The sequence below is a fragment of the Chiloscyllium punctatum genome, chromosome 14 (genome assembly GCF_047496795.1).
Source record: "Chiloscyllium punctatum isolate Juve2018m chromosome 14, sChiPun1.3, whole genome shotgun sequence".
NCBI lineage: Eukaryota > Metazoa > Chordata > Chondrichthyes > Orectolobiformes > Hemiscylliidae > Chiloscyllium > Chiloscyllium punctatum.
In genome coordinates this window covers 21195442-21209276 of record NC_092752.1, presented here as the reverse complement: position 1 = coordinate 21209276, position 13835 = coordinate 21195442, and the positions used below count along the sequence as shown (strand labels likewise).

General features: G+C 43.4%; 1 protein-coding gene across 1 annotated transcript in view; it reads right to left on the bottom strand.

The window, feature by feature from the left end:
* Positions 1–12792, bottom strand: part of man2b2 (mannosidase, alpha, class 2B, member 2) — a 60062-nt gene extending 47270 nt beyond the window's left edge. Inside the window, exons 1-4 of the mRNA XM_072584055.1 lie at positions 12391–12792; positions 3478–3624; positions 2287–2392; positions 1472–1644 (exon numbers count right to left, since the gene is read on the bottom strand). Coding sequence (XP_072440156.1) covers positions 1472–1644; positions 2287–2392; positions 3478–3624; positions 12391–12543 — 579 coding nt within the window. The 5' untranslated portion in view covers positions 12544–12792. The remainder of the gene's footprint in view (positions 1–1471; positions 1645–2286; positions 2393–3477; positions 3625–12390) is intronic.
* Positions 12793–13835: the final 1043 nt, after the last annotated feature.

The window sequence follows — 13835 nt, the reverse complement described above, 5'->3', positions numbered from 1 at the left end:
ATAAGGGAAACCATACTATCCTATCCACCTGAGACTCCATTTTCAAGGAACTATGAACCTGCACTCCAAGGTTGCTTTGTTCAGCAACACTCCCCAGGACCTTACCATGAAATGTATAAGTCCTGCTAAGATTTGCTTTTTCAAAATGCAGCACTTCACATTTATCTAAATTATCACCATCTGCCATACCTTGGTCCATTGGCCCATCTGTTCAAGATCCCATTGTGCTCTGAGGTAATCTTCTTCACTGTCCACTACACCTACAATTTTGGTGTCACCTGCAAACTTACTAACTATACCTCCTATATTCACATTCAAATCATTTACATAAATGATGAAAAGCAGTGGACACACACTGACCCTTGTGGCACTCCACTGGTCACAGGCCTCCAGTCTGAAAAGCAACCCTCCACCACCACCCGCTGTCTTCTACCTTCGAGCCAGTTGTGTATCCAAATGGTTAGTTCTCCCTGTATTCCACATGATCTCACCTTGCTAACCATGAGGAATCATGTTGAATGACTTACTGGAGTCCATATAGATCACATCCACCGCTCTGACCTCATCAATCCTCTTGGTTACTTCTTCAAAAAACGCAAACAAATTTGTGAGAGATGATTTTCCATGCACAAAGCCATGCTGACTATCCCTAATCAGTCCTTGCCTTTCCCAATACATGTAAATCCTGTCCCCCAAGAGTCCCTCCAACAACTTGCCCATCACCGATGAAAGGCTCACTGGTCTCGAGTGACCTGGCTTTTCTTTACCACCTTTCTTAAATTGTGGCACCATGTTAGCCAACCTCCACTCCTCCAATCCACACCTCACCAGTGACTATCAATGATCTAAATATCTCAACGAAAAATCTCAGGGAATGTCATTTAACTCATCCTGTGTATCTCTCTGTGTCACAAGTCTGCAAGATTATTCAGCAAAACACTTCAGATCCCAACTGAGTTGTGACACAGGGATAAAAGTGAGCAGGAACTACCAACATTTCTGATTGCATTTCATTTTGAGGATAAAGTTCCCCACTCACTCTAACACTGTGTCATTAAAAAAATATATGGTAGTTCAAACAACCTTACAATACCAGAAAGCCTAAATTGGACACAGTCATAAAACGTGTGGTGATGATTCATCAGCAGTTTGACATTTCAACAACAGGGCGAGTGATTCACTAGCAATCATTTTGCCTCACCACTCAAATTAAGCTTCATCCTGTGTAACTGCGAGCAGTGACTGATTAAAACACAGATAGTCCTTCCAACCATCTCTTTGACAGGATTTATAAATTTGAAACTCTGTTATTACATTCAATAGAGCCTTGTACCTCACTGGAAGAAAACTAGAATGTAGGAGCATGAACCTATTACACTAGACCATACATGCCCAAAAATACAGACAGTTCTGGATTTGAACGACTTTAATAGTGAGATCATCCCAAAGCTTCCCCCACTCTTCTGTTCACCTTGTTTTTCTGCATCATTTCCTTTTCATCATAGTCAATCCGAGAGATGAGATGAGCATTAAATCCAGCCAAAGCAAATACTGTTGGGGTGGTGGCTGAGGCACCAAAGGGATCCACATGCCATGAAAACTGAGGTCTTGTTCCAAATGTTTCATACAGGAAACCATGTCCTTCTGCAAAGACAGAGCTACCCTCATAAATGCCTCAACATCATGGGAATGAAAACAGCTTAACAGCATTACATACTAAGATCTGTTCATATTAATGGGAGACAAATGCCATTAGAAATATCATTAATGCAATTGAATATGGGAGTAGCACCATCGTACTTTAAAGATTAAATGTAAAAACACTGAACATCTCTGATAAGTAAGACTCGAAAAGATAATGATGCCGTGCAGTAACAGCAATTTCTGTAAAGAATGCAGCAGGCCTGTCAGTCAGCAATTTCAAAAGAAGACGGCATGCTTGTGACACTTTGGGTGCACACACTTCATCAGAGCCAAAAGGACATGCTGAGAGACACCTTCAACTAATGTTCTGTAATGACTGACGTGCAGGAACTGTGCTTATCGAAATAAAGATGCAACTTTAAATTTGTTGCGTATTTCTTCAATCGCAGTTGAAGAAGTTATCCACTGCCCTTGAGGAAAAACTGCAAACCTACGCTGTGAAGGTGGGAAATGACATTCAGCATTGAAGGTGTTAAAAAGTAAAGTTGGTTTTACACACAACTGGGAACATAAAGCGACATGTTGTCAAACAGCTCAACGTTGTTGTTTTGAATTAACGTTGTGGGGGGGTGCGCTACTAACCTGTGAGCTGTAAGATTTGTGAGCTGAGTTCTGTTACTGCTTCATCGTGCATCACCTGACCTCCAATGACAAATTCCAAACGTCCTTCATCCAGCAACTTATGCACCTGAAATTAACACTCATTGTAAATGCGGCTTGTTCCTGCTGGAAGGGCACAGTTTTTATAATCGACATGCTTTAAATGGAATTGTTCAAGCCGTTGCTGATTTTTCATTATTTATTTTATTCTTTTATTAATTCTGGTTTGGAGCTGTGGAATGGGAACTAAGAGCTAAAGATGACTTTTGGACTGTGGGTAACAGCTTGTGTTAAAAAGAAAAAAGTAAAGAATCTCATGTTTATTCATGAGGCCAAGCCTGGCAGTTAATTGCAGATTGGTTTCTGATCAAAAGGTTCTGCAGATGGCTTGTCATTGGGAAAGAACACAACGCATTAACAGATAGCAGAAGTTAGCTATTACCGAGGTCAGTAGCTAGGAATTGGTTCCTTTAGTCTGGAAAAGACCTTATGCTCAAGCAGATGGTAGATGTTGAACGGCAACTGGAGGAGACAGTTAGTCTGTCAGGGATGGACTAGATTTGGAAATGGATTTTGAACTATGTTTTCTGTGAGAAACAATCTGGCTATTGGTGCTGATGAAGATTTGAAAGCTTCCTGCCTCCCCTCCCATGGGCAGCTCTTGGATGCTCAGAGAATAGAAAACAAAGTTTTATTTATTACTGCTTTTATCTGAGTGAACTGTAAAGATGATCTGACTATCATCTTCAGAAAATCAACCAAGAAACCATAATTTATGCTAGTGGACCAATAGAAGGCACCTTTTTAACAACAACTTAAGGGCCAGCCAGCAACATCCATGCCCCACAACCGAATAAAACAAAAATTGGACTCAGAATTTTAACTGAGGTCTCTCTTCTCAGATGCTAGCAGACCTGCTGAGTTTCTCTAACATTTTCTGTTCTTATTTCAGATCCTCAGCATCAGCTGTATTTTGCTTCCCTTTTATTTCCACTTCCCTTTGTTTTCAACATTGAGCTGTAACTTCCTCCTCTTCAGATACTTACACAGTTCCCCTTCAAAAATTATTGCATCCAATGCCTAAGACTACAAAAGCCTGTTTAGTGGTTATAAGATTCAACAATCAGTCTAACAGAATATAAAAATACCACTGTACATTTTTTTTCTTATTACCTGCTCTTTCTGTGCATCAGTGGCCACCTTGTCCCACCAGAGCCGGAAGAATTCCTGTTCCACCACAATAAACTTGTGCTGTTTCCCTTTTACCAATTCTTCTACCACGGTCGTGTAAACGTTGGCTGCATATGCATGCATGCTCTCCTGTTAGATAACAAAATTTGTTAAAGGTTTAGGTTACAACTTTCTCAGATTTATACATAGATCCCTCTATCAGCAATAACAATCACCATTTGTAAGGTCTTGACAATAGTCCCAGCAATAATAATTAATTCAGCACAAATCTAAGACAGTAGCTGTTGAATAGATCTATCCTCTGCAAGGCAAAATGGGTTCACTGCAAATTAGCAGCAGATTTATTTACTGCAGCAACTTCTCTATTCCAATGGCTCAGGAAATATTGTCTCGATTTTTATATTCAAATGAAGTAAATGTGATAGTAAGATCAAGAAATGAGTCTCTAAAAAGAATTTCAATTTATCACTTGTGAACTTCAAAGAAGGTTGAACAGGTGAAAATCAGATTGTGAGCCTGTTCTGTGTTGTTGGAATTCAGCAATCTCACCTTCTGTGCTTTAGATTTCAAGTCACCAGAATCAGCCATAGTGTCCAACCGCCACAAACATAAACAATTATAGATAAAAGATGACCTGGCAATAATCCAGAACTGAGAAAGGAAATAGGGGCTAGCGCACACACTGGTAGACATTTTCACATAAATGTCATATAGATGAGCTACATTACCAAGTTGCATTCTCTTCTGCAAAATGAACCTTTTCATTAAACTGGGTTTGTGCGGTTAGTGATTTAACATTTTTAAAACAAAGTTGAATAAAAGATTTGGTGAAATTAGTTAACGTTCCAATTTCAAACACAAATCTGGCATATTTCATGTACTTTACAATCACATCAGCTTTTGCGTCTGGTCAGACTCATTATACATAGTTCTCTGCAAGCTTGCAGAACAGGACAAAAACAGAATTGACATTGAAAAAACATTTCTTTTAAGCCTTGTGAATTTTGCCCTCAGAACAGGAGGTGTTTGTGCTGGCATATCAAGCTCTCTAAGGTTAGCCACAGAATTAAAACTTGCAGGGCAAGTTCGTTATATGCATCTTAGAGTGAAGAAAGAGTAGGTAAAATGAAAAGCACAAAGTCTAGTCAGTATAATGTTTTGAAAAAATGAAAATTGAAGTTAAAATCATTATTTAACGTGGTCATTTCATGTAGATTTTCAAGAACACTGATTTAAGATCAACAACCGTAGTTTAAAGAGCCATTGGTAACTATACAGTAATTATCAGAATGTATATATTACCTGTAAATTAAAAGATCATAAACTCAATGTGCTTAAACACTTGACAAACTGCAGGACTTTCAGCTGACTGTGGATTCATGTCAAGGATATTGTGTTTAATTCTTACTTTTTATCAGTACGTATCTAAAGGTATTTCAAAGGAACTGTTTTACTTTAGGTCCTGCATGTTGCAGGTGCAGTGCTTGTAATGAAAAAGAATTCACAAACTATAAAAATATATTTCAAAGCAGAGACACAGGCGACCTGATGGAGATCTTTAAAACTATGAATTGATTTGATTGGGCAGATAATATAGAATGTATTGCTACTTAAAAGAGAATCCAAAACTCAGGGCCATACATAGAGACAGTCACAAATAAATCCAATAAAGAATTCAGGTAAAAATTCTTTATCAAAAGATTGGTAAAAATATGGAATGTGGAGTGGGTGGAATAAATAGCATGGATCTATTGCAGGGAAAAATAGATAATTACCGGGTGTAGGACCATTCGGCGCAGCCATTTTGGCGCAAACCCATTTAGGCACAGAACTGTTTCGGCGCAGTTCATATTTATTCCTTTTCAGGCTTAGTTAAAAGCATTGATGAAAGCAATAAAAAGAAAAATAATGTTTATCCTCTTTAGTAAAAACGTTAAAAAGAAAATAAAAATAAAAGAAATAAGGTATATACGAGAAATCTAAAATATGACGTTTATTCAAAATTATGGGCAATCCCTCGTAAATACTCAACGCCATTTCTCTCACTAAATCTTCTTACGAGTGTTTGTATTCTAGCATCTGCTTCCCTGAATTTCTTTAATTTCAACGGAATACTGTGCCCTGCTACGAGATGCTCTGAACTTTTCGTAAGCTGTCAATGAATTTCCAAATAACATACGTAAATACAGCCGTCGTATGAACACATTTCCTTTCCACGTTTTGACAACAAAATTGTTGATGGCATTTTAATGGGCTATATTTTACTTTAATAATAACTACAAACTACTGAAGAACTAGAAAACAGTTCTGCGCCGAAATGGGTCTGCGCCAAAATGGGCTGCGCCACACCAGCCACACCAAATCGCTCGCGCCAAAATGGCTGCGCCGAATGGCCCCACTCCGAATTGCCAGAGTGGGTGAGAAATATAAGGTTAGATAGATGTAGGTGAAAACAACGACTGCAGATGCTGGAAACCAGATTCTGGATTAGTGGTGCTGGAAAAGCACAGCAGTTCAGGCAGCATCTGAGGAGCAGGAAAATCAACGTTTCGGGCAAAAGCCCTTCGTCAGGAATACAGGCAGAGTGCCTGAAGGGTGGAGAGATAAATGAGAAGAGGGTGGGGGTGGGGAGAAAATAGCATAGAGTACAATAGGTGGGTGGGGATAAAGGTGATAGGTCAGGGAGGAGGGTGGAGTGAATAAGTGGAAAAGAAGATAGGCAGGTAGAACAATTCATGGGGACAGTGCTGAGCTGGAAGTTTGGAACTGGGGTGAGGTAGGGGAAGGGAAATGAGGAAACTGTTGAAGTCCACATTGATGCCCTGGAGTTGAAGTGTTCCGAGGCGGAAGATGGATCGTTCTTCCTCCAGGCATCTGGTGGTGAGGGAGCGGCGGTGAAGGAGGCCCAGGACCTCCATGTCCTCAGCAGAGTGGGAGGGGGAGTTGAAATGTTGGGCCACGGGGCGGTGTGGTTGATTGGTGCGGGTGTCCCAGAGATGTTCCCTAAAGCGCTCTGCTAGGAGGCGTCCAGTCTCCCCAATGTAGAGGAGACCGCATCGGGAGCAACGGATACAATAAATGATATTGGTGGATGTGCAAGTAAAACTTTGATGGATGTGGAAGGCTCCTTTAGGGCCTTGGACGGAGGTGAGGGAGGAGGTGTGGGCGCAGGTTTTGCAGTTCCTGCGGTGTCAGGGGAAGGTGCCAGGACGGGAGGGTGGGTTGTTGGGGGACATGAACCTGACCAGATAGTCACGGAGGGAACGGTTTTTGAGGAAGGTGGAAAGGGGTGGGGAGGGAAATAATCCCTGCTGGTGGGGTCCATTTGGAGGTGGCGCAAATGTCGGCGGATGATTTGCTTTATGCGAAGGTTGATAGGGTGGAAGGTGAGCACCGGGGGGTTCTGTCCTTGTTACAGTTGGAGGGGTGGGGTCTGAGGGCGGAGGTGCGGGATGTGGACGAGATGCGTTGGAGGGCATCTTTAACCATGTGGGAAGGGAAATTGCGGAGTTTGCACATTCTCCCCGTGTCTGTGTGGGTTTCCTCCCACAATCCAAAAATGTGCAGGTTAGGTATATTGGCCATGTTAAATTGACCAGAGTGTCCATGGATGTGTATTAGGTGGATTAGTCATGGAAAAATGCAGGATTATAGGGTGAGGGAGAGGGTTAAATCTGACTGGGATGCTCTCTGGAGAGTCAGTGTGGACTTGTTGGGCTGAATGGCCTCTTTCCACAATGTAGGGATTCTATGAAAAGAAAGACTTGCATTTATTCAAAGACTTTCAGGAAAGGTGGGTATCTCGAAGTGCTTTGTCACCAAGTTAGTACTTCTGAAGTGCAATCACTGTGGTCATTAGTAAGCACGACAGCCAAATCATGTACAGCATGTACGGCTGAAAATAACCAGATTGTATTCTTTCTGTGATGTTGATTGAAGAATAACTATTGGACAGAACACTGGGAATAATTAACCTGCTCCTCTTTTAAGTAGTGCCATCGGATCTTTTGTGTCCACCTGAGAAGGCAGATGGTATCTTTCTATATTCAGCCTGCTTTTTATTATCAACCTGACATCTGTCACATGCAGCACTTTCTGGTTCATCTCATTTACCATCTACTCGGTTACCCAGGGAGCTCTGGCTTTGGTTAGCCTCCCTTTCCCCCTGTGGGGACGCACCTTGAGTGTACCTTAACCATTTCCTCTTTAAAGACACCCATGGTTCTGTGACAATTTCGCCTACAAATCTTTCATTCCAATTTACCCAAGTCAGATCTATTCTCAATATGTTGATATTGCCCGTCTTTCAATTCTTCTTAATCTAGGTTGCTCTGTGTCCTTCTTCACAGCTAAACTAAGCAATGGTGAAGTTATCGAATTTCTGCTATTTCAACTTCAAACCTTCATTGACCTCACTTAAAAGCCCTTAGTTGCCTCATTGGATTCAACAATGAAGAGCTTATGGTCGGATGCTGCCTGACCGGCTGTGCTTTTCCAGCCCCACACTTTTTGACTCTGATCTCCAGCATCTGCAATCCTCACTTTCTCCTCATTGGATTCAATGGTCCATGTGCCTCATCCCTGCACATTTAACTGATAAAACATGACAAAGGCAAACGACTCCTTTAATGTCAAAATTGTACATATTTTGGTGGAGGAATGGAAGAAGTTTACATTACTGAGTAAGACAGAGGAGCAGAAGCATGGCACTTGGCCGACAGGCAACCTGATAGAGGTCTACAAAATAATGAGAGGCCCGCAGTGGGTGAATAGTCAGAGGCTTTTTCCCAGGGTGGAACGGTCAACTACAAGAGGGCACAGGTTCGAGGTGAGAGGGGAAGAAGTGTAGGGGAAATGTTCACACAGAGGGTGGTGGGTGCCTGGCACACACTGCCAGTGGAAGTGGTGGAAGCAGGTACATCAGCAACATTTAAAGTGTATCTTGATAAACTCACGAAAGTGAGGTGAACAGACTGATGGAAACCATGTATGGGCAATAAGTAGTGGATCGAAATTCAGATTAAGAAGCGGCACAGGCTTGGTGGGCCGAAGGACCTGTTTTGGTTCTCCATTGTATTGTATTTTACCAAATTCCAAAGATTCACAAGTTTCTGATTGAAGATTTTTTTAATTTCAGTCCTAAATGACCAACAACATAACCTGAGATTGTGCCATATTCTAGCAAGACTGCCTAGCAAGGGGAAATAGCACCTCAGTCTCTGTCAAGCTAATTTACAGTTGCATACGTTTCAATGGGATACCCTCTCATTTTTCCAAACTCAACAGAATATAGGTTCAAATTACTCAGTCTTTTATTCCAGGAACCAATCTAAATAACTTTGTTATGCCTACTACAATGCAAGAATACTTTCTTTAAATATGGAAACCAAAACTACACACGGTACTCTAGTTTCTATTTTACCAAAGCCCAATAAAAATGTACAAAGATGTCCAAATTCTTATATCACACTCCAATTCTCTTGTTCCAACAGTTTGTTTTAGAAGTTGCTGATGTAATCTACCCTCTAAATGCAGACCAAGGAAAAGAAAATGGTGTCATAACAAATTTTAGCTGCTAGTCAGGGATGGGAGTTAGGTAGTCTGCTCCAGCCATAATATCCAACACCACATGCAAGGGCAATCTTAATGAAATGTGGAGTTGTGAAGTTTGTAGTAATTGTAACAAGGTCAGTCAGATGGACATCATAGAATATGAGTTCTCCGATTAGGGCAGTTAATCTGGTCCAGTCAGAGAGCCCTGGCTGACAGACAACGTGTCTTTTGATGTGAAGGGCACTGCTTGTCACTAGCCACTTGGGGAAAAAAAATCAGGAGTGTCCCCATACTTCCCACGGAAGCCTGTGCCCCACAACCTAAGCAGCTTCCGGAGTTTTAGTTTTTCCCCTTTTAGGGACATAAAACGGTGGGCCCTGTACAGACTGCTGCTGCACACCGCCCACCTCTTCTCCTTCATCCACTGCCCAGACACGCCTTGGTGTGCCCATTTGCCACCGGGGGGTGGGGATCCAAGGTGGAGAGCTCTCTACGCGGGAGTCCTCCCCCTTTCTCTTGGGGATCTGGGGTGGAGGGTACTGCACACAGCGGTCACCTGCAACCGCGGATTGCGGTGGTTCACGGACTCCCAGCCCAACTGCTTGTTTTGTGGTGCTGTGGAGTCCGTGGAGCATGTGTATATTGGGGGTGGGCGATTGCACTTCCTTTTTGATTTTCTTAAAAACCTTCTCCTCTGATTTTGGTTGCACTTCAGTCCCAAGCTCCTGATCTTTGGGCACCCGGTGAGGAGGGGGGAGGGTAGATCTGAGGACCTCCTTGTGGGTCTGCTGCTGGGCCTGGCCAAACTGGCCATAAACCGGTCCAGGCAGCGGGCCGTGGAGGCAGTGTCCCTGGAGAAGGAGCATGCAGTGTCCACCAACATCCTAGAGACCTTCAGTGAGAGGTGGGCACCAAAGGGAGTGGAGTGCATTATATCTCCCTCCATTTCTATTTTGATTTAATCCCTGCCCTCTTCTTCACTTTTTGATCATGCAACATTGCCCTTTGATGTGGAGAGCATTACTTGTCACTGGCCACTCGGATGTTTCCTTTCTTCTTGGTGGCGGAAAGTGAATGAAGATTTGTGTACCTTGTGTCTCTCACTGTGTCTCACACCTGCATACACACAACATGGGTGCTGGGGGAAAATATCAGCACTACCGCAGTTAGGTGGTAGTGTGGGGGGTATTAAAAAAAAACAGGAAACCAAAAAAAGCACTACCACTGTCAGGTGGTAGTGTCGGGGGAAAGAAGGAAAAAAGAAAAAAAAAGGAAAAAAGAAAGAATAGAAAGGAGTGTCAGACGTCCTGTTCACTCTGAGAGCTGGTTCAAATAAAAAGAAACAAGATAATCAGGAATGTCAGAGGTTCTGCTCACTCTGACAGCTGGCTATAGACAATAGACAATAGGTGCAGGAGTAGGCCATTTTGCCCTTCGAGTCAGCACCACCATTCATTATGATCTTTCAGGAAGTGTCCAGTACTGTGTATGTGTAAAGGCTGGCTTGGTGATGGGATACCAGCCACTGTGCAGTTACTTCAGAGCAGAAATATAGTCCTTCATCCACTTAATTTCTTGGGCTCACTGTAAATGTATCCAGCCTGGCCACTAACTTATTCGGTCTGGAAGTCTGCGTATTCACTACCAGTTGCACAGTTTAACTGGTGTTTTCAGCTCTTTGTCGAACAGGACAGTGTCAGCGACTAAATATCTGTGCTGCTTCAGCAACAAACATACATTTTATTACAAAAAAAGGTAAGCTAGTTTTTATTTAAAGAAAAACCTAATTAAGAAAACGAATTAAGTAAAAGTAAACAATCGTTTGTCTGTAGTATTTCAGCTAAACTTCATGAAGCAACTTAAGCTTTTGAACTCGATTTTGCAGATGCTACAAAACTCTATGCTATTAACTTGCCATATCTTAGTTGTGGGATATGAAGCTCAGTCAGTTTAATGTTTAAAAAGCATCGAATCACACAATGTTTTAACTTGTTCAGTTGGTAGCAGTCTTGGCTGAGTCACAAGGTTCTCGGTTCAACTCTTATTCTAGGGCTTGACTCAAAACCCCAAGCAGACAGGACAGTGTGCAGTACTAAGCGGTTCCTGCACTGCCCATCAATTTTAAGCTGCAGTCTCTGCCTGCTCTGATGGATGCAAATGACCCCAGGCACTATTATGAGCTGCAGCAAAAGAGGCGACCCCAGTGTCCTGTCAAAAAAGCACCCCTCGATCAACAACATTAAAGTAGATTATCTGGTCATTTCACATTGTTTGGGGGAGCTTGCTGTGCAAATATATACCTTCACATTCCAACAGTACCCACTGTTGTAAAGTGCTGTATGACACCCTGTGAACGTGTAAACTGCGATCAGTTCAAACATTTTTGTTTCTTTTCTGACAGGGCTTGGAAACGCCTTGGCTGCTGCCTGTCTCTTGCAATCACCCCAACCTGACTCCCCCTCTTCCAGCAGGAGAATAAAATTCCTGATTTGAAATGTTGTGACTTTTGCTTGGACGTATATATTCTCGGCCAGGCAAAGGAGGGTGGTGGTGGATGGGGACGGGTTCCACAAAAATGACTCTGAGTTTCCGGTTGCTTGTCTCTTCAATACTGCACCATATTCCCTGGCCAACATCTCTATCTCAGGCTTGCTGCAGTGCTCCAGCAAAACTCAGCACTAGCTGGAAGAACAACGTCTCATTTTCTGGGCTTGGGAACCCTGCAACCTTTTGGACTCAACGTCAATTTCAATAATTTCAGGATTTGAGCACCTTCTCAGTCCCTCCCCAGCCCACACACACACTCGGCCTTGTCATCACATGGGCTGCTACCACAAAGAACCCACTGTCAGCCACTAATCGGTTGTCACCTGACGATGGAGCAGCGCTCCGAAAGCTAGTGCTTCCAAATGAACTATTACCTGGTGTTGTGTGATTTTTAACTAGGTTGAAATTAGCAACTATTGATTCTCCCAGACTGACTTTTGGCCACTCCATTGTCTACCCAACTGTTCCTCCCTCTCTGGGCTGGTCTCCACCTGGGTCCTGTCCTCAACCCCTTCACCGGATATGCTCACCTCTTCCTAGCTCCAATCAGTTCTGCAGAAGGGTAAATGGAGTAAGGTCTGGCAACATCTCTGCTGAGTTTTTCCAGCAGTTTCTGGTTTTGTTTTACAACTCTATGATTGTTCGGGATGGAGGTCCAGGATCGGGAGCTGAGGGTTGTGGCTTTGATAATAAGACTTGCGGTGTGTCTCAGCTGGAGAGTGAGCAATTGTGGCCGCTCTCGCTGGGGAACGCCACTGCCGCTTCCCCAGCTCCCCCTGTCCCCCCGGGGCATACCTGGACGGTGTAAACCCAGCCGACGTCCATATGGCTGTGGGCGATCACAAATGCCTGGATGCCGCCCGCTTTCCGGGCGCTCGCCCCTGGAACGCGGAGACATTGCAACATTCCCAAAGTGGCTACAGTAACAAGAGCAGCGAGCCCCGGCATTGTCTCCGCGTTCCTTCCGCCTTCCTCCTCCTCCAGGCACTGCAACTACTGAATACGGAAACAGGGCAAGCCCAAACGCACGGGGTTTAAAAAAAAACAGACAACCTCCCACTCCCAACAATTACTGACGGCCCCAGCACCCTTTTCAAAAAATAAACCCCTTTGTCAAGGAACTGTTCCGTGGCGACCCCACAATGACTTAAGAAGTTGAACCCCATCTAAATATCTGCTGTATCCGGCTGTAAAAATACCCAGTTCGAAACGGGTCCTCCCCCTGCTGTTAATTCTGAGAATGGTTCGTAACAGCCACTTGGCAAATGTGTTCATTGTAACTAAGCTTTGATGCACATTCATATTTAATTTGATATCACAGAATGACAAGACATTTTTTTGACACAGCAAGTCGTTCTAACGAGGCAGTGCCCTCAGAGGCTTGTGTCAACTGAATGATGAAGTAAATTTGTATCTTCTGCAGGTGATGAGGCCACGCTGAAATATAGAGTGGTAACTGACGAATAATAACTGGATCCCACACGTTGCACACCTGATGAGGCCAGGTCCCATAGCGTTGCATGTGGTAAATTCGGAGGAGCAGAATGAGGCCATTCTGCCCATAGATTCTACTCTGCCATTAGGTCATGGCTAATATCTTTCTCAACCCCATTCTCCTGCTTTCTCACAATAACCCGTAATCCCCTCACTAATCAAAAATCTATCCATTATTGTCTTAAAGATTGTGGCTTGTCCTCTACAGTTTTTCTGCAGCAATGAGTTCCTCAGGTTCATTACCCTCTGGCTGAAGAAATTTAGCCTCACCTCAGTTCTAAAGGGTTCTTGCTTCACTCTGAGACAGTGCCCTTGGTCCTAGTCTCTCCTACCAGTGGAAACATCTTCTCCACATTCACTGTATTCAGGCCTCTCACTATTCTCATCTCACCCTTCTAGACATAATCCAGTACATGGGGTGGCTTAGTGTCTAGCACTACTGTCTCACAGCACGACGGACCCAAGTTCAATTCTACCCTTGAGCAACTGTGTGGAGTCTGCACATTCTCTGTGTCTGTGCGGGTTTCCTCTATGGTGCTCTGGTTTCCTCTCACAATCCAAAAATGTGCAGGTCAGGTGGATTGGCCACGTTAAATTGCCCATAAGTGTCAAGGATGTGTAGGCTAGGTGGATTAGCCATGGAAAAGGCAGGGTGATAGGGTTGGGGTGGGACTGGGTGGGATGCTCTGCGAAGGGTCGCTGCACACCCATTGGGCCGAATGGCCTGCTTCCACACTGTAAGACAT